Consider the following 25,129-nt stretch of genomic DNA (forward strand, 5'->3'; position numbering starts at 1 on the left):
TTTTGTACTGCTCAGCTTCACACAATTACAACCCTAAGGCATATACATTACACAGACAGATGCACAGCCTGTAAATAAATAACTCATGTTCAGTCCAACCATGCAATATTAAGTCCCAATACTTTTTACTCTTTAATGCTTGTCAGTAAATGTTGTATTTTATATTTATAATATTTATATTATGTATTTATGTAAAATGTTTATTTTATCTAAGCTTTTTTTCACCATCTTAGCAAGTATTACCTGATTTCGTTATGTTTGCTTAATGATAATAAAGTGTCTTGAATCTTCAATGCAGTCTTGGTAGTAAAATGCATATTTAAAGTATCAAAATATATATAATTATAATTTAATATTCTTCTGAAACCAGGGGACTCAAACAATAGCTGAAGGGTTAATTTAGCCACTACGTTCAGACAAATCTGGACATACTTAAATCGAATAGTCTTAATCATTTCAGTTAGTGTTGTTTGTCCTGTTTTATTCAAATTGTCTTAATTAAGACAAAGAGAGATTGTGAATGAATTTAAAGTCTTGTAAGTTATCATTTTGAGATTATTGCTTCATTTAGTGCTCAATTATTAGAAGAACATTTTGTGTATTTTACCTCACATTCTTCTGTATATCTGGCTAGTGGCAGTAAATAATCAATATAAAAGGGGACAATGTGTACAGTAAATATTTTTGCCTAACAATTCTTATAATGATACTCATAATTACTTCAGACATTACTTTTGTAAAAACTACTTAATTATAAGTAATAGTATTGATGGACCTTAAGCAAAAGTAGCATGTTTCTGCTGTTTGGAGCTATTTTTATTATTTACTATAAATGATATAAATTTCTCCTCTAGGGAAAAACTACACTATTTGCCACTGATATGTTTCAGACAATTAATACAACAAATTAAAATACTCAGCTGTATACAAGGGGGTGGATTTAGCTGGCTCCTTTTAGCCTCTTATTTGAATACCTTTTAATGACAGCAGAAATCAGCCTTTTTATCATCCCCCTTGGGGAAAGTTTGGAGGACTTTTAGTCCAGGTTAATTTATTGTATCTGGCGACCGTTCAAATTTTTAAGGTTGGTCTATTAATGTTGTCAGTGAAGATGTGCTTTATGGTTATACCTAGCTTTACTGCGGGTTATTTGGCTGCAGTTTCAAGACTGTTAGCTTCAACTGAAAAAAAAGACATTTTCTTCACAAGTTTGCCGTCCGACACTTAAGAAAAGAGACACTTGGATTGTTAAAACCCAATAAAACTTGCTACAAGTATTTGCCACGAAAAACATATGAACTGTCACCTGGCATCGTTTTTTAAATAATCGTCTCCTTTTATTCTGTCGGAGTATCCGCGTTGTCGTTTCTCTATCTGAATGACTTCATTACCCATAACGCCTTGATACTCGAATTCAAGTCATGTGATTTAGCTTATGACTGGAAGCAGGTTTCGACAACAAACATCACTTTGCTGTCACGTAACAGCGGGTGTTTCTGAGACGAAACGAACCTTTAGCGGAGATTTAACGGATATTTTAAAAAATATTTGTTAAAGTATTATAGCTGTTACCTTTGGATATATCGCTAAATAATATCACAATGGCGGAAGTGGAGGAGCAGGTAAGCTCAAAATGATAAAGCTAGCTAGCTAAATGTTTCTGTTTTAAACGCACTTACATCAAAAATGCATTCAAAGTGTGCCTGTGAGAGCTGTCTGCTGTGGTTTCATTTGATTTAGCTTCTCATCAAGCCATTCTCTGCTTGGAAAGCTAACATTTTAGGTGCTAATTTAGCTTTGCAGTTGTTTGGTATATATTTAATCTCTAAATAAATAGTCATGGCCTTTGAAACCAAGCTTTAACATTAATATATTTTTTTAAAGCAACCCAACATTTTTCTGCTTTTAGGTCAGACATCCAAGTGAGGAAACCACAGATGAGTCTGAGGTAAGAATCAAAAATACCTCATCATTTTAGCTCATCTAAGATGAATTTATTTTAAGAAATCTTGATATATATTTAAAAAAATAATAACTGGAAAAAATGGACTTGAATGTGTCATGCAGTTGCACCAGTATGTCAGTGTAGACATGCATCACCAATAATATACTGTCAGTGACAGAAGTGTTCATATTTCTGTCAGGTTTGGATGCTTTTTGAAATCTCTGCCTACTGAAGGGGCTGTAATACATAACATAGCCTTTATCAGCACAGCTTGATCCCTAAAGGATCTTTGTCAGGTTCTGAGAGGTGTCAAACACTCATGAATTACATATAGCTTTCCAGATCCATCAATATTATGACTGAACTCTGGCATGTTACAGTACACCTGTGCTTCGGAGGATCTCACATGGGCTGAATAAAATATAACATTACACATCACGCTGACAGGAAGGAGAATTTTTCTTCATCGGTAGCAGAGGATGGAATCATATATAAGATATATGCTGCATTTTGGACACCTGCACCTTTCTCAAGCTACTACTTTTTTTCTCAAGAAAATAAACCAGACTTGTAAATAGTGGTCTGTCTGTGCACCATGTGTTCAGTAGTCATGGACAAACACTCACTGGACTGTGGGATTGCAAGTCTCCTCTGAGTGGCTGCTGCAAACAGGTGATTATTTGCTTACAATATTGCAATATACTGTAGCTGGCTGCTGTTGTTACCAGCTTGACAGCAGCCTCGCTAGATGAAGGCAGCGAGGGGCTGTTTGCTCTACACTCTACTAACAGAAGAGATGAGCAGGGTAACAATCTGTCTGAGCAGTGGCTCTGGAAAGTCAGAGGCATTCTCTTCATCAACGTCATGATTTGGTTAGATTAGTCTAATTTGTAATAACATAATACAATAATAAGTCTGATTTGTAAGTGCTTTTTAGTATGCTCAGCGGATCAAACCCTTAAAACGATAGATTTAAGTAACATATTAGTTGACTGATTGCACCAATTTCCCCCTCTTTCTGCCTCAAACAGACTAACATGGTTAGATTTAACAGCTACAGCGTTCCCCTTAAAAGCAGACAAATGGGCGAGTCTTGCTTGAACCTTGAACATTAAGCTAGATGATGACACGAGGAGTCTCATTTAGCTCAGCTGTCAGTAGATGGAGAATATGGCAAAAATGGTTACAAATCAAAAGAAACCCCAGCAGCTGAAAAACGAAAGGGTGAGTTCCATAAAAGCCTGTCAAAAAAATGTACTTTTGTGGTCCCGAAAGCACATAAAAGGTAGAGAATGAAGGGTAATAAATGGAAGAAAAGACATCATGCATTGTATTTTTAGCAACTTGCTGGACCACTATAAGGCTCTAAGTGCTCTACATGATTCTGCCACTCCTTTAGAAGCAAATGAAATGGTTTAATGCATATTTTAGCTTAGTTTAGTTTTATTCAGTCATCACATATTGCACAGACAGTGTAAACAGCACACAATAAATCAGGATCTCTGCACCATGTAGTGACTGAACAGAATCAGGCAGAAGCAACGCTTCTGTAAGCCTAGACTGCGATCTTTTAATTCCGGAAAGAATAAATGGGAACAACATAATCATTCACACCCTCAAGTGTCAATAATTGATGATGTCTTTGTGCTACTGTTGGAAAAGAAAAAGCAAATTAATTAAATTCATTTTAGCAATTTTCAATAATTTAACCTCAACACTAGAAGTTCACTTTGAGTACCAAAATCTAAAAGCTAATTTGTTAAACAGCATTATGAACACACTTTCATTTTATGGACAAAGGACCAAGCTGATGTCAGCTGGGAAAACAGTTTAAGCAAAGTTTTTATAGCATGTTATATGCTGGTTTCATAAACGTAGGTCTTTGGACACGACCCATGCAAATCAGGAGTTTGGTGGGAGTGCCACCAGCATGCGTGCTAGGATTGAAATTCATAAATGCAGTTAAGTTCAATATAGATGTTGATAATGACATCAAGACAGCCACTGTTAATATACTGCAGGTTGCGAGACTGACAGGAAATGATGATGTATGAATTTGACAAGTCTATTACTGAATTTGGGATCGTGGGCAGTATAAAGCTGCCACTGATGTTATGATCAGGATAAAGGTATGATCTCCAGTTATTTAAAAACAAGAACAGTCCTGCAAACAAATGGGCAAAGTTAGAAAACATTGGTTTCAGAGCTGTAAAGAAATGGCTTTAATCCACCCAAGTGGACTGAAACAAGCAAATATAATGATGGAAAAAAATTATTACCAGACTCTTGATTTTGTTTGATATAGGCAGGAACCCACGCAAGCACTGAAACATACAAGGTGTGCTTAACTAGGGTACATGATAATGTTAACTTTGTGTATTTTATCCTGTACATGCCCAGGTGTGACATGTATAGCTCATTAGTTTGTGTCTAAATGCTACGTTTCTGAATGCCATAATTCATCGAAGATCATATTTTTAAATGTAAATTGATAGTTTATATATGACAGTTGTAAAACTGTTATTACTGTGTAACAGTGTGTCATAAGCACCTTGTCCTGAAACTGTTTGGTCAAAAATCTTCTTTTAGTGATATTCGTTCCCTTCTTAATCAACCGGAAAGAAACAAAACAAACAGCAAATGAGTGACTTCGGTTTGAATATTGTTTGCATTATTTTAAATAAACTGAATCATTCAGTGGATCAGTGTGAACCTAATAACCAGCCGTGTTAATAATGCATGTGGCTGTTTTCTGTAATAATGGATTGAATTTGTTTTGTATTAAAGGTCAGTCCTCGCAATAAGAAATGTGGGAAGTGAGCGATATGTTACGTAATCTTTTAATATACCCAGTTGATTACTGTTATTAATTATTTATTGTTGTTAACATGCAAAAAATGATAACGAAAAACCTGTAGCAGTGCGTCTTTTCTATCGTAATTTATGATCAAGCACAATGCCTAGAAGCAGAAATACTCAGTGAGGTGGTTTGACAATCTTGGTGGAGAGCACTGTGTATGGCCTGCTGTGTTGAGTTGACTTTAAAGGCTGCAGCATGTGATTAATATAATTTTTATATATACTATGTGTTGATCTTTCCCTTACTTTGCCACCTGTGTGTAAACTGTGTTTATGACACATGATGATTTGTTGTTTGTCTTAATAATACTGGGTACACGCCTTCGTTTCTCCAACTAGTGTGGTCCTCGCTGTGCAGTATATTTAAAGCTGAATGTTTTCCTTCATGCTCTATTTTAACAGCCAATACTAAAAGAAAATGGCAAAAATGGTTACAACATCAAGGCCAGCTGAGTAGTTGACAAAACAAAGAGCAACTTACAAGAGATGGCAAAAGTTTTAAAATGGGTAGTTTCTCTGTGGGGATGAAGTTTGCCTTTGTTGTTTGATACGCCTTTGAAACCCGTGACAAATGCCCTCGCATCAGAAATCTCACAACCAGAATACACAGGAAATAGCCTAGATATGGCGTTGTTGAGTGGGAAAGGATTGTTTTTGAAAATAACATTTTTTCCACGCTATTGTCCCCCACCTCCAACCCAGTAGCACATAATGGCAGACAATGTTTTGAGTTGATGCACCCTCTGGGCAGCCACAGACTGTGCAGCATTGGTTATAAACTGAATTATGAGTAATATTCAGGCTGTGACTGGCCGCAAATGTTGACTCAGGCTGGAAAGTGTAACACAGTATAATACCTTAAGTTTGCTTTATGAAAAGACTATAAATTCATGTATTTCACTGGGGATGAACAGTGTCATGAAAAGATGTTGCTTTTATTGTTTTATCAAGCATTTCATGCAAGGTGATGGAAATTTTGTCTTTGTGCATACATCCCTCTATACACATATGTTCATGTACACAGGCTTCAAAAATGGATTAATCACAGTTATTGGAGACTGAAAGCTGCAATAAATGCTGCTGAAAGGAATCCCAGTTATGCTTATACAGTAAATTTGTGCATTACCTGCATATTAGAAATGGATAAATAGCAGTGAATTAAATTAGATCGGTTAAAGCAAAACTGCCAAACATTTGACAATTTTGTCTGCTTTTAGGTTCTCCAATGTGAGGATCTTATTCATCATTTCATCATTAAGTATAATGTAATTCAGTGATTGAAATAGCTGTTGTTATAGTGTTGTCATATTTTTAACTGTTTTCTCACTTTTGATGAACAGAATAATAATTCAAAGTAAAAAAAAAAAACCTGATTGGGCTACAATAGAAATTTTGGGTGTTTGTGTCATTTTGTTGTTATTTATTCCTCCAATTGTACCAAGGGAAAAGGAATAAAAGGAAATGCTCTTTATAATAACTAAAAAAAACATCATTCAACTCTTTATCTCAGTGTCTTTTAAGGGTTAGGTTAATATAACCCTATTTGGCTTGAAGTGGCATATAATGATAATAAGATGATTATGTGATTATAGTGAGATAATGATGTGTGGGAAAGAATATCGGTGCATCTCTATTTTAAATGAATATTTTATTATTTTCAAATTGAATGAAGATGAATGTGTTTCCACGTAATCATCGTCTCGTTCAGCTATTAGGAATTCATGCAAAAACTAATCATTTGCAGCAATTTGTTGATCGGCTGTTAGTACTTCATTATGATAAGTGTGATAAGTGATAAACTCCAATTCTAATCAGTTTAGAAAAACATTAAGCAGGGATGTCACAATACCAGAAATTGAGTAGTTCCAATACCAAATGTATTAAATGATTCTCAATGCCCATTTAAATACCGTGGTGAAAATAAAAACAAAATTATTATTTCATTTACTTAAACATAAACTGCTTTATAAAATTCATTTCAAATTGTGTTGGCAGGTGACTTGCAGCCTATGTACAGACTATGATATCTATTATTTTATTTGTATCTTCTGAGAAGCACAGGTAAATTCACTGACCTTCAAGTGATTTTGCTTACATTAGTCATATCACTATAACCAAAACAAGTATTTAACCATTTTTGGTGCCCTCTTGATTGTTTTTGTAACAGTGACATTCACTGTTTCTCATAAAAACAAGCTCAATTTGTCTTCTAGAGTAATGATGTGTTTCTCCTTCTCTGTTATCTTAGTTCACACATCACTGCATTTGTTTTCTGTCAAAAAGGATAAAAATGGTGTAAAATGGTCTTTATGTCTGTTGGTATTGTGGTGCACATCTTTTTATACCCTTTTGTGTGCTTGCATAAAAAAAGATGCAAATCAGGGACTCGCGTGTAAAAATGTTGCTCCATAGAGCCCCTAGTGGTCAAAAACTAAATAAGGCACCTTTAAGATGTAACGTTGGACAAATAGGGATTTTTGTCATATTTTGTAGCACGTGTTTCATAAAAATCTGATTTTAATATACAACATCAGGTTGGGTGGAGATTTTGCATATTTCTTTTCACTGCAGTGATGATTTGGGGGGTTTTAGGGAACAAGAATAGCGGTTGGAAAATATCATTAAGAGACTGCTTTCTTCACCAGGAGGAGGACAGTGAGGAGGAGCCCAAGCTGAAGTATGAGAGGCTCTCCAACGGGATGACAGAAATTCTCCAGAACGATGCAGCCAGCTGTATGACCGTCCATGACAAGGTAGAGGTTATGATCCACCACCCGCAGGGGCATTTCCGTGTCAGGTTCACCCATCTCGCGCAGACATTTCACATTGTTTAGGTACACATTTGAGAGACGTCAGCTTCAAAGGTGGATTTCTTCCCTTCTGTTGAATCTGTAAAGGCAGACCCATTATTTTCTCACCTTCCCCTGCTTTTCCCTCTCAGGGAGGTGAATCAGAAGGCATCAGGCACCATTGTCTTCTCCTCTTTTTATTCCCACTCTTACATATTTTTTGCTCCTCGTCTCCCTTTGTTTTTTAAGAGGGCCACTCTCGGCGAGATGGTTAATCATCGTGGCACCAGCGGCACACTTGCACGCCTGAGCAGAGCAAAAGTCATACCCAGTTATGTCTCCTCACCTGATGTTTTATTAACCACTATTGATGTTCGTGTATTTGTTTGTACTTTGAGGATTCTGTTCCCCCTTTTTTCCTTCTTTTAACCTAAAAACAGCAACTGTGCCACAGAGAGAGAGACTGCTTTGCTGAAAATTAAAATTTGATCTGACTTGTCTTTCTTCTTGGGATTTCTATGCTTATGTACTTTTTGCCATCCAGCTACCTGTGTGGTCACACCACCACTACCCTCCCCCACCCTCCTCTTCTGTGGCAAACTCCCACAACCCTAAAAGCCACCGACAGCACATACTGCCTTATGTTGCCTCATATTTTAAGTGTCTGAATCGGAATTTCATTTGAACAATTCCATTCTGATAAATCCCTTTAAAAGTCGCTCCGCCTCACAAGGTTGAACCCTTTATTTATTTATTTTTGGTTATTTTATTTGGGGAGATTGCAGGGGCTCTGTCTGACATGCTCAGCTGTGCCTGTAAATATAAGCATTTCATTATAGACTGCACTGAAGCATGCTGGCCTCGCCGCACATCCACATGCTGGTCTAGAAGGGAGGGGGATTAGGAGGAGGGCATGGAGCAGGGGCTGGGGTGGAAGAACACACACTTAATCTAATGCCAAAGCCCCCGGTTTCTATAATTTTTTTGTCCCAGTGGACTCGTGTACACACTCGCACGCACACATACATATGCACACGTGCGCTTCTGCCGAAGCACAAGACACGGAAACCAGTTGCTGCTCAGTAGAAATAATAGCCTTGTGCTGGGCAGGGAGGTGATTGGGTTGCATGGGAAGAAGTCAGATGTACAGTGCATTTATTATGCTTAAGCATTTTAATTTGAGGGGAAAAAAATGCCATTTCACACTGTCTGCTTTAATAAATAGGGCTTTTCCACCCCCTGCAATTTCACAGTTTTGCCTCCAAGCCCACCCAATCCCCACTTTGCCCATGCCACTGCAGATCCAGGAAATATTTTTTTTATCCTCTCCCACAGCCGTCATAAACACAAGATTTTTTTTTTTCTGGAAAATCTGGAATTGATTTCAGGTGTCTTCTGGTTTAATTTACATTACATTTGTCTCCTTTCAGTTTCTTGCCTTAGGTACTCATTTTGGAAAGGTCTTCCTGTTGGACATCCAAGGAAATATTACTCAGAAGTTTGAGATTGTGAGTACATTAAAATGCTTTGGGTTACATTAACCAATTACTTTAATTTAAAACACTTTTTAGCCTTGTTAGCTCAGTGGATGCAATGAGAGTCTGCTGTTTATGTTACTAACTACATTATATTGTTGTTCTATTTGTTTATCAGTTGGCAGTCATGGTCCCGAGAGGAAACGTTTTAATAACGCTGAGATTTCTGTAACTTTAACCTTTCATCCAGTGATGTCATCAGTTAGAAATCTGAATTTACTTTCTTGTGTAACTAAATACCTGTAAAATCAAAGTGATACTCATCTGCTGTACTTGGAATTCAATTCTACTTTTACTCCAAGACATATTAAACACATGAAATAAAGAATTGAGCCAAAAAACAAACATGTTAAAATAAAGTTAAAAAAAACTAGGGGCGACCGTGGCTCAGGGGGTTGGGAAGCGTATCTGTAACCGGAAGGTCGCCGGTTCGATTCCTGGGCTCTCTGTCCTGGTCGTTGTGTCCTTGGGCAAAATGGCAGCCTCGCTTCTGTCAGTCTGCCCCAGGGCAGCTGTGGCTACAACCGTAGCTGCCTCCACCAGTGTGTGAATGTGAGAGTGAATGAATAGTGGCATTGTAAGGTGCCTTGAAAAGTGCTATATAAATCCAATCCATTATTATCTTTATTAGAGATGGCACGATACCACTTTTTTATGTCCGATACCGATATCATAAATTTGGATATCTGCCGATACCGATATGAATCCGATATAGTGTTTTTTAATCAACAAAACTGTTTTTTAAAATATCTTGCTGCATTTTGCAAGTCTGCAAGTTCATACTCAAGTTTAAAACAACAACTACACTAAAGCTATTCTGTTATACCTGTATACAAAAAAAATATTTAATAGTTCAGCAATACTGATCAATCTAATAAACTTAGACCTACACCATCCTCCCTATTCTGGTATTTTAAAGAGTACTTAGCGTAAATATTAAGCAACCTAACTAATAGGGTTCCAACTCCCAGCAACAACAAAATTAAATAAATAAAAAATAGGGAACCACCCCTCACGCGCCACCTCATGATGCTTAATCGACGTAATCAACCTTAATTTGATGCAGTGTGAAAAAAAATGCACAGAAATCAATTATTTTTCAAGAAATATTAAATAGATTCAACATCTTTCTTCAACAAAATTGCAGACTGCACAGATGGTACCTTCCCAAAGGAAAAAGTACTATAGCTTACTAGGGTATATATATTAGACTTAATAGTTACTATATACAGTAATTGACTTCTATTCATTTTACATCAAATTAAAACTTTGGGTGTCAGATAATTATTTATTAAAAGCTAGACATTTTAAATGAGAATAAGAAAGAAAAGTATGTCTTTGTGCCCCCTTTTCCCTGTTAATGCCCTATCGGCCCCCCTGGCTAAACTTTGCTAGATCCGCCCCTGCACAGTTACCAGCGTCAGCTACGTAGAAAAAGATCCTGGTGTAGAAAGTAATATTAAATAAATTCTAACAACAGCTTATCAAGCTTAAACGTGCTGCTGTTGTTCAGCCGCTGGTTTCCTCTTTCTGGTGCAAAGTGGGCCAAAAACAAAGACGGACTCGCGACAGAAAAGCCTGACTGAAGTCTTCATTCCTCCATGCATTTCCTAACCTGTTGGAGCTCCAACATTTTAGTAGCTGCTGTTTAAGATGTATTAGCTCCAACATGCTCAGTTCAGTTTCACTCCTGAGTCATGCACACCAGCACACATCAATATGTAAGAGACATCAGCATTAGTAATTCAAAGCAGCACTATAAATTTTCCTTTAGCTTTTTAAAACATGAAAGAAACATGGATATTCCAGAGCAATCAAGTACCCTCCACACTTGTTAATAACAAAATAAGCACGTCATGCTTTGTTATCATTCTTGACTCTAAAAGGAGCCAGAGTTTACCAAAGAACATCATTAGCTAATAAATAAATGGTAAATGGCCTGTATTTGTATAGCGCTTTACTAGTCCCTAAGGACCCCAAAGCGCTTTACACAACCAGTCATCCACCCACTCACACACACATTCACACACTGGTGATGGCAAGCTACACAAATAAGATAGGAAACTGACAAATTAGACCACAAACTCATCAAGAAAGTGTTTACTGAGGTCACAGCTCGAGGAAGCTTACGACTGGATAACATAGATTTTTGCAACCCCATTTTTAGCCATTGTTTTTAGTTCTGCTGTCTTCAGAAACTGTATTTTGTTATATGAATGACGCAGAAAGCTTTAGTAGTGAGACAGACAGTGCTGTGGTCAAGACTGATACTGCTGTTAAATCATTAAAGGTCTAAGTGGAGTATGTATGGAATCATAATAAAGGTAAACACTGAGTCGAAAACCACAACTGGCTGATCAGATACCCAAAGAGGTTTTTTTTTTTTTTTTTCATTGTAAAAATGCAATTCTCCTCCTGGCTGATGAAACTTTTATATTCCTGAAAAAAATACCTAACAGTCAACAGTGTTAACTCGGGCCCTGCAGACAAAATAATACAGTTTAGATCCCATGTGGAAGCAAAAGGAGATATTTTGAGATTTCACGTAGTACCCTGAAGGAAGATTTCACACCCAGAAATGAGCTTGCCTCTCTCTAATTTACTCCTACTATTTTACTACATTACTTCCACTGATCTGGAGGGAATGAACTCTGAACAATAATTTAATTTACAAGTCAAAAAAACAAAACCAAAAAAACCCCCCCAAACAAAACAAAAAACAAAAACTCAGTAATCAGGGCTGATTTGGTAGGCAGGGAGGAGTGGGTTTACATTACTGTACCTGCACTCGTGTTTCCAAATGTCGTGCGCCTGCTGAGCATGTTGATTCAAGTGCTACTTACCAGAGAAACTTACTGCCAGTTTTTAAAAAAAATCATAACCCGAAACAGTGAGGTTGTTTCACAGAACAGGAGAGACACAGCTGTGCTCTAGCTGTTGGATTTAATATGATTACCAAATAGCTGAAGCAACTGCTTTGGAAAAATTGGAAATCTATGATAAGCAAAACAACTTCTTTCCTCTTCAAGTCTACACTGAGGCACCGTCCTCACTTTAGGGACGTTTTTAAAGTAACATTTGCTGTAATTTATGCCATTTAGTTGATCCTTTTATCTTAAGAGCCCTAAATTTAAAAGCATCTGCAGCAGAGGGACCCCTAACATTTTCAGTATTAATGCACTCTCTATGCATTGACACATATGGGACCATGCATCCATTGCCTTTTTTTCTTTTTCCTGGCATTTCACTTAGTTGGGGTAAAATGTCAGCTAGCAACATTTGGCCATCCACTATGATACTCGCCCACCTCTTTAAAAAAACGATGCCGTGATATTGTGTCTCCGCAGAGTTCAGTGAAGATCAACCAGATCAGTCTGGATGAAAGTGGAGAGCATGTGGGCATCTGCTCCGAGGATGGGAAGGTGAGATCTCTCCACTCATCACCGCTGGCTAGTGATCTCTGGGCCTGCAGCAAAAAATGAAATCACCAATCAGTGCTTCTCATCTTTCATAATTCATCCTCTGATTCATATAAACTCGCCTTATCAGCCTGAAACTTTATCATAATGATTTGGAACTAGCAGCGAATTTTTAGACGGCACTTCCTCCGCACTCGGTGCATTAACCTGGAGTTTTATCTTCTCCATATCTACACATAAGCCCCATATTTTTTTCATGATGTGGGAATTTATAAAAAGCTTGTAACAATTTTGAAGCGTGAGGAGGGGTGGGAGGGAAGGATTGCACTCAGATCCGTTGAGCTGTCAGTCAGCCATCAGCCCATCTATGGATACCCTCTCCATGTTCTCCACCTTGCTGTTATCTTGTCTCTTCTCATCATTACCACCATCCTTCATGGATTTTGCAGTCAAGATATGCTTTCTGATATCGCCCTCCCCCTGCTTCCAGCACTCTGGTGGCAAAAACAAGATCTTGTCGCGCAAAAAAAGTGGAGCAGACAATTAAAATCAATGCTATAGCAATTGTTTGCCCTCACCAATTCAGCTGGCTGATAATCCTTTGAAATCTAACTTAATCCTTAACCACTGCTGCGGTTCAAGAGATGAGATAGCGTCAGAGTTTTATATTATTTCCCCATCTTTTTTTGGTGGTGGTGGGGGGGCTTCAGGTAGAGGAAAAGTGGGCGTCATGTACTCTAATGGTACATTAAAGGCTACTGTAGCCAACTGAGGCTGTGGTCAGTCCACGATTAGGATTTCTGCTGTAAACCCTGCAGGGTTCGAAGAATCAACTGGCCCCACTAATTGGTGACCCAGCGGAGAAGTAGGGAGCCAATCAAAAGTCTTTTCTGACCACACTTCCCCCCGCTGGCCTCAGATAGTTGCAGAGGCAGCAATTAAAGGAGAAATTTTGAGTTATTCACCTTTGCTTGCTGTTCTGCTGCACCGTCTCTGTTCCAGGTTCAAGTATTCGGCCTCTACACAAGAGAGGGCTTCCACGAGAACTTTGACTGTCCCATCAAAGTAAGTTTTTCTGCAGACTTGCAGTGTTATAGGATGGAAAATAGAATGAATAGATTTCGCTCTTCTAAACTGTTAAACGTTCTTCACAGGTGGTCGCATTACACCCTCAGTTCACCAGATCCAACTATAAGCAGTTTGTCACCGGGGGCAACAAGGTAGGTTTGAGTAGTACTTTTTACTTGTGCGCTTGTTACACCCACTTTTGTTTTGTTTTTTTGGGGTTTTATTTTTTTAAAACCGCCATTTTCAAGACATTTCCTGCCGCAATAATGCGTCCTGATTGTGTCCGGGTGAAACCGAATCCTGCACACTGTCTCGCTTTGGCTCGGCTGAGGGCGACGCGCAGGCCTTTGTCTGGTGTGAAAGGCTCTTACTTTTCTGTCTTTTCGCTGGAGTGCTCTCGGGAGAGCTGCCCATTTTCACAAAGTGCTGTTCGCTCAACAGTGTTTGAAAGGCAATGCTTCACAAGCACAGCAAATAGATGTCATTATCAAGAGGGTACATAGTCTTAGGATTTCCGGGCACATATGGTGATCTCTCTCTGGAAGTTGCCTCCGCTGGGTATGTCATCGCGGAAGGTGAAAAGCATATTAGACATTAGATTTGTCATTTTCTGTTTTTTTTCTTCATCTTTGAGGTAAAAACAGCTACCTACTAGCGCTTGCCTATTACACTACTACAAGCTGCACCGATGTGGCGCCATTGCACAAACCACCTATAAATAAAGTGTGCTGACATTTATACAACAGGGGCGAGGAAAAACTTTTACCACAAAACTCCATTGTTATTGTTACTTTGCTATTTTCTTTCAATTGGCACTGATTTCTCTCAGTTCCAAGTTGTGAAGGCCTCCACAAGTTGCCTGTGATGAAAATCAATACCCCTCAACGGGAGCCACATTCTGTCAAAGGAAATTCAATTTTGTTTCCCCAGTTCTTTTGTCATATCATCTTTTTGTCGAGCAAACTGTTTATTAACATAGGCCAAATGTTGAATTAAAGAGCCTATACAAATTTCTCCCGGCCGCCTTGGTAATAATATGCACTTTTGGGGGGCTTTTTGTATCACTTTATATAGTGAGAACCGCAACAATGCAGGGAATGTGAACGACTTTGTCCTCCACAGAAGGTGCGGTGCAAGGCCTGAAAACTTAACTTAAGCTTTAATTCATGAAATAGCTCTCAGGGCTGTCAATGCCACATTGCATTGTGGTTAAAAGCACACAAGCCACGCACATCACTCAAAGCTCTCTCGGAGCTTTCACAGCTTTTTCGAGACGGCACAAGAGTAAAGATGGTGCACGCAAAAAGTAATGAACTTACTTATTCGTGTATCTTAAATTGTTATCCACGGCACCTTATGTTAATGCCGTGTATCCATGTTATGATGAGAAGGATCCATTCATTCATTTGGTTATTTGTTCATTTTCAGGCACAACAAATACCTATATTGAACATAAAATGTACAAAACAAAAAACAAAAATTGCCTGAAAAAGGAGTGGGACGAAGAAAACTTATGTATTAAATCAAAACTGTAATGCCTCATATTTTCAACACCATCTTCACAAATGATCTCGGCCATGTGGATGTTTAATGTTTTCGTCCACCAGTGGAGCTGGTGAAGCTTCTCCCTCAGGTTGACTCACGTTGAGCCATCCATCTTTATTTTCTTTGTGCTTAAATGCTCCAAAGTGGGATTAAGTCTGCACATGTGGAGGAAAATAGGGCTTTACTTCATGATTTTATCAGACATAGCTTCCTAACTGCTTGTTCCAGTATAATACACTGTTCATCTACTGCCCTCTGTAGGCTGGGGTGTAATATTGCACCCTTGAATTAAATGTCCTTACTTTTTTCCCCCCTTCAAGCTCCTTCTGTATGAGAGAAACTGGCTGAATCGCTGGAAGACTTCAGTTCTACATGAGGGCGAGGGAACAATCACTAATATCAAATGGAGAGCTAACCTGATTGCATGGGCCAACAATGTGGTGAGATCTCCGCGACAGTTAAGCAAACCCCGATCCTTCTGTATGCACAGCTTCGTATGTAAAAATGCTGCTTGTTTACCTTCAGGGAGTAAAAATATATGACATCAGCACAAAGCAGAGGATCACCAATGTGTTGAGGGATAATGTGAGTTTGAGGCCCGACATGTACCCGTGCAGCCTGTGCTGGAAGGACAACACCACTCTCATTGTCGGCTGGGGTTCTTCCATTAAGGTTTGCTTTGTTTCCTGCTCGTGTTAATATTAATCACAGGCGCCGGCTGTGGCGTGCGTTCAGTCTAATCTTCTTATTTCTCTTCAGATTTGTGTTGTGAAAGAGCGAAATCCAACTGAAATGAGAGACCTGCCCAGCCGCTATGTGGAAATAGGTACAGAGCACCCCATTTCGTCTTCCACATATGAGACCACTGAAAAATGTGCACACTCTGAGTCACAGAGTTAATGAAATCTGTGCACTGAGTAATATTTTTACATAAGTTAGAGATTGCAAACGTCCTCTGTGCCTCGTAATTTAGCTCTAATTTTACATATCGTTGAAATCGTGTGGTTACGATATTGATCATCCTAGTTAATCCTATATTATTGATTGTGCTTCTGAGGAAAACTTCTGGCATTTATGTGCATCGTACTTTAACACATACCTCTCAGCTCAGCGTTGTTGCAGACCAAAAACACTCTCATGGCAATACTTCTCCGATGGCAGCAGCCTCTCTTCAGTTTTATCTTCTCGGTTCTTTTGTCATCTCTTTGTAAATCAATTTTTTTTATTAACATGGCCCAAATGCTGAATTAAAGAGCCCTCTCTTGGCATCCTTGGTAATGTTAAGCGCCTTGAGATGACTGCAGTGAATTAGCGTTATATAAATTAAACTTAATTGAATTGAAAATGGAATTTTAGGTACTTCTGTGGGGCTTTTTGTCTCAGTTTATATAGTGATGATTGTAAAAATTCAGGGAATGTGAATGACGTTGTTTCCCAAGGCCTGAAAACTTAAATTGCAGTTCATGCTCCTCTGGCAAGACAAAGGCTCACACTGCAAAAACTTTTTGGGAGTGGCTTGGTTTTAAAGCTTGGGGCTGATCGGGGCACAAAGTATAGATGTAAATATGATATTATGGGAAATTTCTACCACGTCAACTGCAGAAGAAGGCAGTGCTGCAAGAAGAAAGGGTCCTGTTGTTCAGACGGCTTTAGATAAATTGAAATGGCGCTCAGGTTCAGTCTGTGCATACTTTTAAGATGGAAAAACAATTAAATGAAATAAATGCATTTCATCTCCTTTTTCTGCTTTCTAAAGTCTTTAACTGAGAAACAAAAAAGTTTAATAGTTGCTTACTTTAGTAGTTGTAAAGCTAAAGGCTGCGTTATGCACGTATCCTTTTAAGTTCAATCGATGTATGAAAACAGAAGGACACTTGCGTATAACTACACAAAAATGTGAGGCATTAAAGGGAAGAAATATTTCACCTTGTTCTCACTCACTTTCTTTAAATGTGGATTGTTGATATTTTGTTTCTTTTAGTTTCTGCTTTTGAGACCGAGTTTTTCATCTGTGGGTTGGCACCACTGGCAGATCAGCTGGTCACTCTGTTCTTTGTGAAGGAAAACTCTGATCAAATGGTAACAATATTTTTTCTTTTAACATACAAGAAAGTCAATAAGGTGTTAGGCATTTTTTGTGCATCTTTGCATCTGTCTATGACACTGGATTGTAAATTCAACAGTCAAGATGGAAGTGCATACTTTAAGCTTTAAATCAGTGGGTTTTCCAGAAAGGTTGTATTACTGTTTTATTCATAGTACCTAATTTTCAGAGTGACAGCGAGTTTCATTGCCAGGTGAGGCCTGTACCCCTCATCACTCCATGAGAAATTAAGCAGATAAAAGATCTGTAGTTGATTCCAAGCGTTGAACTTTTATGTGGTATCTTTTTAGTGAAATTCTCAATATGAAGTCCAAAGATGTGCCAAAGTGGTCATCATTAGGCTAAAAAGCAAAAACCTTAGGAATAACTAAATTCAATCTGGTTCATTCTTAAAAAGAAGGAATCCACTGTCCGGCTGAGCAGCACCAAAAGGCTGAGAGACCAAAGAAGACGTTGATGATAAGTTATTTCTATGGTTATGAAAAAGAACTTTGCGACATGTAACCATGTCGGAAACACTCTCAAGGCAATGAATGTGTCGTTGTCATGGTCTACCATCAAGAGATGCCTTCATGAATGTAAATATAGTGTGTTTACAACAAGGTGCAAACCACTGGTTACACTCAAGAAGAAGGCCAGATTAGACTTTTTGGAAAATATCTAAAAGAGTCATGAAAAAGAAATGGAGGTATGAAATCAAAATGAACTTTTACCAGAATGATGGGAAGAGAAACAACTCATGATCTGAAGCATACCAGATCATCTGTCCAACACGGTGGAGGCGGTGTTATGGCATAGGCATGTATGACTGCCAGTGGAACCAGGGCACTAGTGTTTATTGATGATGTGACTGCTGATAGAAGTAGCAGGATGAATTGTGAGGTGTGCAGGACAACACTCTATACTCAGATTCATTCAAATGCTGCAAAACTGATTGGAGAGAACTTCATATTGAAAATGGACAGCGGTCCAAAGCAAACTGCAAAAGTAACCCTTCTTTTTTTTTTTAGTCTTTGACTACAAAGGATTTTTACCCAGGTGTTAAAAACAATCCAAATTTTTAAAATTATAATTTTTGTTTTACAATTACTGTTGATTGTATAAGAATAGCTGTAATTTCTAAACAATTAATGCAAAAGTTTTTGTTAAACCCTTAAATTAAAGCTGAAAGTCTGCAAAAGTGTGCACAACAAATGTGTAGGTGTTCAAAAACCTAAGTCAGATATAAAATCATTACATATGTTCGCAGGATGAGGAGTTATGTGCGCGGCCTCGTCTCGACATCATCCAGCCTCTCCCCGAGAGCTGTGAGGAGATCTCTTCAGACGCGCTGACGGTGCGCAACTTCCAGGACAATGAGTGCAGAGACTACCGCCTCGGTGAGACTGTAAAATCTGCTCCCAGAGAAATGTCACGCTGCCTTTTACTGCAGCCTGATTTCATTATGCATCGATTATCAAATGTCAGCTGTAATGTGGGAGTACGCAGAGGAATAAATGTATTTTCATCAACAGAGCATTCAGAGGGAGAGTCACTCTTCTATATCATCAGTCCCAAAGACATCGTTGTGGCAAAGGAGCGAGACCAGGACGACCATATTGATTGGCTGGTCCAAAAGAAGAAATACGAGGTTTGTGTTGTTGAATTTCATGAGGGTTGCTAAAGGTTAACGGCTGCAAGGTCAGAGTTTGATTTTGTGTCCTGTTACTGCGCTTTTAACCATGACATCAGGAGGCACTGATGGCCGCGGAGATTAGCTTCAAAAACATTAAGAGGCACGACGTTCAGAAGATTGGAATGGAATACATCAACCACTTGGTGAACACGAGAGACTATGACAGCGCTGCGAGGTAAGTCCTGCATGTTTGCAGGTGAGCAGTGTTGGCATGAGATATGTAAAGAACAAGATAATGTTTTAGGAGCTCAACCAAAGAAAGTGCTTAAGTCCCTCAGTGACTGCTCTAAAATTTGGAGGTGATCCCATAGAACATAACGCTTTTTCCTAATTTGTGTGACCCTGACCTTTGACTTAGAGCTTGAAGTATTACAAACTAAAATGTTGTATCTTTATTTATATAATTGGACCACTTATGCTTTCTCTTCAAAAGACCAAATGTAAAAATCAGAATCTTCTTTTTATCATTTAAATGATTCAAGTGTTTTGTTTTTAATTTAAATGTATTTATTTATTTACTTTTATTCAGAAAGTGTCAAAAGGTCCTGGGGAAAAACATGGAACTGTGGGAGAATGAAGTGTACAGGTTCAAGACCATTGGACAGCTCAAGGTAGGTTTTAACGGCTGTGCTTTGAAGGCATCACTAAAGTGGTTATAACGTTGCAATGAAGTGCGACGCTTGCCCTGTGGAAAGTTGTGTCTCTTATGCTGTATGTGGTGCCACTTCTGTCATGTTTCAGGCCATCAGTCAGTATTTGCCAAGAGGAGATCTGCGTCTCAGGCCGGCCATTTATGAAATGATCCTTCATGAATTCCTGAAAACTGACTATGAGGTAAGTTACACCCCCACCCGTGTGCAGTCTTGGCGTGATGAACGTACGACGGCTGATAGTGCGTGCTGCTTTTTTCTGTAAAGGGTTTTGCCACCCTGATCCGGGAATGGCCGGGAGATCTTTATAATAACATGGCCATCGTTCAGGCTGTCACCGATCACCTGAAGAGGGATCCCACCAACAGCACGCTGCTCACCACATTGGCTGAGTTGTGAGTGGTCTTAACTTGAATATTACTTGAATATTGAATATTACGGCACGGAGGCTAAGTTTTTAGGAGCGATTCCATGCGTGTCATTCAGTCTGTAAACACAATGAATTCTCATAAAACTTTGTAAGGGTGTAGATTGCGGTAATGTCAACAATCCATTAATATAACTTAGAAACTGCTATGGTTACACCTGTGCTGTGTTTTCTCAACATATACAAAGTACCATATGAAGATTTGACATGACATGATATTTTAAATCTTAAAAACGTCTTTAAAACATCACTTTTGACCTCTGACCTGTTCTTCAAGGTTGATCTGAAGGTCAAAGTGATCATAAGGCTATACAGAGCTATTTAAAACTATATTCTATATTTCTTACTTTTTGTATTAATAACATATAGTATATAGAATGATATATTTGGACCTCTGACCTCTTCTTCAAGGTCAAATAAGGTGAAATTTTAAAAAAATGTCTTTCATCTTTAACACTTTGCTTAAATTTCGACTGCCTTTGTTTATATTGGCAACATTTAGGAAATGATACTGGTATATGGGGATTTTAAATATCATGTTAAATTTGTTGTGAGTTGCTGGTGTTCGATGCTGTTTCAGGTACACCTACGACCAGCGATACGACAGAGCCTTAGAAATCTACCTGAGACTGAGGCACAAAGATGTTTACCAGCTGATCCACAAACACAACCTTTTCTCTTCCATCGAGGACAAGATCGTACTCCTCATGGACTTTGACAAAGAGGTAAAAAGTCATCACCGACTGATTTCCCCTTCATTTGTTACTTATAGATGTTGTTCTTATACATTTAAACCATTTAAACTGTATGACTTCATGTTGTCAGAAAGCTGTTGACATGCTTCTCGATAATGAAGACAAGATATCAGTAAGTACCCCTGAATTCTTTGAATCTTCTTTATCTTCCTGATTTAAACAAATGATTCTAAGTGATGGATTTTGTTTTGACTCCAACAGATAGACAAGGTGGTGGAAGAACTAGCAGACAGACCTGAACTTCTGCATGTGGTGAGTTATATTTGAGCACCTTAGGTTACTGAATTCAAAACAGATGTTATAATGCAGGGAGTTTGACCAGCCTTTTGCCCACAGTACCTCCACAAACTGTTCAAACGGGACCACCACAAAGGCCAGAAGTACCATGAGAGACAGATAGGCCTATATGCCGAATACGACCGGCCAAATCTGCTACCTTTCCTGAGAGATAGCACCCACTGCCCTCTTGAAAAGGTACATGTCATCCAATCATAAATTCTCGTCTTTAGAAGTGAAGTTGGGTAACATAAGTCATTTTGTTGACCTCCTTAGGCTCTTGAGATTTGCCAGCAGAGAAACTTTGTGGAGGAGACAGTTTTCCTGCTCAGTAAGTGTTGATTAAGGATTAAGATTCGTACTCTCATTTGAAAAGATAAGGAAGAAGCTAATCAGACATGTTTCTCTCAGGCAGGATGGGAAACTGTAGACGAGCCTTGCAGATGATCATGGAGGAGCTGGCAGATGTTGACAAAGCCATAGAGTTTGCTAAAGACCAGGATGACGCAGAGCTGTGGGATGATCTCATCTCTTACTCTATTGACAAACCACGTATGTCACCAAATCTCCTATCGAGTCAGTCATGGTAAACCTGTGCATCAATAAATCTGAACTTTAGTTATCTCTTGCTTTTTACTTTATTTACTCCAGCATTCATCACCGGTCTCCTCAATAATATCGGCACTCATGTTGATCCTATTCTGCTCATCCGACGCATAAAGGAAGGCATGGAGATCCCAAACCTCAGAGATTCCCTCGTGAAAATCCTTCATGACTACAATCTACAGGTCAGACATGCGTCCCGGAGATTAGCTTGAAATTTTTTCCACACCCTTCAGCCCATTTCAAATTTACTGGGCCGTTTATAAGATAAAGGACATATGCTTTAATATCTTAAGAAATAAGTGAAGGAAATTTCAACAGTTCTTCTGTTTGTCCACATTTTGTCAGTCTGCTTTCTCAAAGAAATACATTGCCACAACTCCTTGGCTTACCCATCTTACTTTGGTGTGGTATGGAAAGCTGAAAGTAGTTCTGAAAAGAATGCAATCTATTCTTGACAACTCGCATCACAATGCTTCTTGGTGCAAACTACAGTATGTCCTCCTCAACTTTAAACTCTGCAAAAGCCAATCACTAGTCCGGATTAGACCCCTTGGTAGGGCAATCGTGATTTAAGATCCTATCGATCATTTAAAGCTTAAAAGACAGTTCTTTTCAATAATATAGTTGGTTCTAAGATCAAGGGACATATACAGAGTATAAAGAGATATAAAACCAGAGAGACATTTTAAATATGTTTGAGTTAAGTTGCAGGCGTAGTCATTGGAGGTTTTAATAAACTGTCTGACTGCAGTGCTGTGAATAAGTACAGCCTGTAGAACCACCTTTAACATCAATAAGTTGAAGTAATTGTTTTCTGTTTAACTTTACCAGTCTCTCACATCATTGTGCTTGAATTTTGACCCACTCTTCTTTACAGCGCTGTTCAGTTCATTAAATTTTGTGGGCATTTGTTTATGCAGAGCTCTTTTAGGGACTCACTGCAGCATGTCAGTCAGCTTGAGGTCTGGGCTTTGAGTGGGCCAATGCAACACCTTGATCCTCTTCTTTTTCAGCCATTCTCTTGTAGATTTGCTGCTGTGCTTGGGTTCATTGTCGTGTTGCATGACCCAGTTCCAGTTGAGCTTCAGCTGTCAGACAGTTGGCCTCACATTTGACTCTGGAATACTTTGGTTTACAGATTAGTTCATGGTCAAACAATGACTGCAAGGTGCCCATGTGGCGTGCCCATTTAACACGCTAACAGAGGCCCGTAGAGTCTAAGATGTAGATATTGGGTTTTTTGCTATTTCTATGTGCTCTGTGGAGCGAATTTGCTGGGACGTCCAGTCCTGGGGAGATTAGCAGCTGTGATGAATGTTTTCCACTAACAGTAGAATGATGAATCTCAAATCTTTTGGAAATTGGTTTATAAACCTTCCAACACTGAACTTTAAGGTCATGATTGTTGATGTCTTTCCTCCTTGGCATTAACTTACATTAAGCATTAACACACCTGAATGCTCCAGACCGGCAAACTGCTCAAACTTCTGCTTCTATAGATATGCTCACACTCACTGATGATCAGTTAATCAAGTGAGTTTGATTAACAGCACCTGGCTGCTCTCTCATCTTCTTAATTCAGTAAAGATGTATGTTCTTTTTCATATGACTATACTGTTAGAATTTAATTTGACCTCATTCGAGGGTGGTTTTAAATTGCTCAATTCACCGATTTCTGTACCTCTTATCCTGTTTGTTGACAGCTCGTTTGATTTCTTGTTTCTAAGATTCTTTTAAGGGAAGGCTGCAAAAAGATCCTGGTGGCCGACTCCCTCTCCCTGCTCCAGAAGATGCATCGAACACAGATGAGAGGCGTCAGGGTTGATGGTGGGTGCGCTTTGGTGTTCGTGCAGCTCCTTTTGAGATTAGCTATATTAAACTGGACTCTTAAGAACGTTGCTGCTTTTCTTTTCAGAGGAGAACATTTGTGAGTCATGTCATGCTACAATTTTACCCTCAGGTGAGTCATGTAATGTAGGTGTATTCATCTGTTTTTAATGTTGTATTGCATTTGAAAACTCTTCTTTGCCAATTTTTGCAACGTGTGTTTCAGACATGGCCAAAACCTTCAACGTGGTGGTGTTCCACTGCAGGCACATGTTTCATAAGGAGTGTTTGCCATCTTCAGGAACAGTAAGTGACATCTCTATATGCTGTATCACTCTTTACACATTGGTGCTGGGGTATTTTATCTGAGAAGCTCAAATATGACTTCCTGTAACTTTTCGCTCTTTCCTGTCTCAGATTCCCGGGTTGCAGTTTTGTAACATCTGCAGTGCGAAGAGACGAGGGCCGGGAAGCGGAATACTTGAGATGAAAAAGTAATAAACGGTGTACTTAGAGTCTTATTACTGAACTCTCATGTCAACTCAGCGCATTGGTCAATAAATATTACTTCCCTTCAGTCACTCTACTCTAAACTTGCAAAAATCATAAATATTTATGTTTGACTGTCTCTGTACATTTACGTCTGCTTGCTTCTGTTGTGTGTGTGATAACCTGTATGAAAATTAAAATGGAATTAAAGCAGTTTGTGGTTTGTGTCTGATAATTATACACATCTTTGTTAAAATCCACTTCAAGCTAATTGGGTAGAAATGTATTCAAAGGTAGAAGATGGCTGCCACTCCCCGAGCCTGATTCTACAGGAGGTTTCTTCCTATTAAAAGGGAGTTTTTATTTCCCACTGTCACCAAGTGCTTGCTGAAAGGCCTTGAGCTGAGTGCTTTTGTGATTTGGCACTATATAAATAGAGTTGAATTGAAAAGTAGAGTTTAAAATGTTATCGGCTCATAAACTTTAGCAAACTTCAGCACTTCACTTTTGTTCTTAAAAACCAGTACCAGCACACTAAAGGTGTTCTCAATTCTCATCTCACTCTTCAAGATTGCATTAAACAACTGAATTAAAAATGCACCGGGCTATCTCCCAGACATCTTGATACCGCCACAGGTTTGTCATCTGGACCAACTGCCTTTCCACTTTTCATCCTCTCAGCTGTCCTAACTTCCTCCCTACTAATCTTCTGCACTTCCTGTTTCACAAACTGTCCTCAAGCCATTCTTCTCTCTCTTTGATTTTCTTCCTTCATTAGCTCCTCAAAGTAATACTTCCTACTTCTCTGCACACTTTCTTCATATGTTTGTATATTTCCATTTCTGTCCTTAATAACACGAACATGCTGCACATCCTTTCGAATTGATACAAGTCCCTTTCTTCTTCCTTAGTATCCAGTCTCATTTAAATGATCATTAGAATTAAATAAGTATTTCAAGAAATTATATGCCACAGTAGAGATTTTTTAAATCATCATTCATTATAAGAATTTCTGAACAAGCATCAGAATATGCTCTCCCATTATGCTCTCCCGTTCAGTCCAACGAAAAGAATATTCGCAAAACACAAAAATAGAGTTTCAAATACAGTGTAAACAGTATAAATATATATATGTAAATATATATGTGTGCACTTGAGTC

General features: G+C 38.6%; 2 protein-coding genes across 3 annotated transcripts in view; one reads left to right on the plus strand and one right to left on the minus strand.

Moving 5' to 3' along the window:
• pou6f2 (POU class 6 homeobox 2) overlaps positions 1 to 1,359 on the minus strand; it is a 78,263-nt gene extending 76,904 nt beyond the window's left edge. For both annotated transcript variants that reach the window (XM_082546886.1, XM_082546883.1), the window contains exon 1: positions 1,307 to 1,359. The gene's annotated coding sequence lies outside the window, so the exon portion shown is untranslated. The remainder of the gene's footprint in view (positions 1 to 1,306) is intronic.
• Positions 1,360 to 1,405: 46 nt separating this feature from the next.
• Positions 1,406 to 24,182, plus strand: vps41 (VPS41 subunit of HOPS complex). The gene is made up of 28 exons (XM_082546881.1): positions 1,406 to 1,622; positions 1,910 to 1,948; positions 7,450 to 7,557; positions 9,024 to 9,101; positions 12,476 to 12,550; positions 13,550 to 13,612; positions 13,702 to 13,767; positions 15,481 to 15,600; positions 15,686 to 15,832; positions 15,920 to 15,986; positions 17,142 to 17,239; positions 18,514 to 18,643; positions 18,779 to 18,894; positions 18,996 to 19,114; positions 19,469 to 19,550; positions 19,681 to 19,773; positions 19,857 to 19,984; positions 20,597 to 20,741; positions 20,842 to 20,883; positions 20,973 to 21,023; positions 21,108 to 21,245; positions 21,324 to 21,378; positions 21,459 to 21,599; positions 21,699 to 21,835; positions 23,381 to 23,480; positions 23,569 to 23,613; positions 23,707 to 23,786; positions 23,898 to 24,182. Exons 1-28 carry the CDS (start codon positions 1,602 to 1,604, stop codon positions 23,976 to 23,978), a joined length of 2,565 nt encoding a protein of 854 aa, XP_082403007.1. The 5' UTR covers positions 1,406 to 1,601; the 3' UTR covers positions 23,979 to 24,182.
• Positions 24,183 to 25,129: the final 947 nt, after the last annotated feature.

This window comes from Aulonocara stuartgranti (genome assembly GCF_965226115.1).
Source record: "Aulonocara stuartgranti genome assembly, chromosome: 9".
NCBI classification, from domain to species: domain Eukaryota; kingdom Metazoa; phylum Chordata; class Actinopteri; order Cichliformes; family Cichlidae; genus Aulonocara; species Aulonocara stuartgranti.

What these genes read in the sequence shown, in the direction of transcription:
- vps41 (XM_082546881.1), top strand. Translation starts at nt 1,602, where the DNA reads ATGGCGGAAGTGGAGGAGCAG. An exon ending in ATAATGAAGACAAGATATCA is followed by an intron (nt 20,884 to 20,972) that starts GTAAGTACCCCT and finishes TGACTCCAACAG; the next exon opens with ATAGACAAGGTGGTGGAAGA. An exon ending in TTCATGACTACAATCTACAG is followed by an intron (nt 21,836 to 23,380) that starts GTCAGACATGCG and finishes CTTGTTTCTAAG; the next exon opens with ATTCTTTTAAGGGAAGGCTG.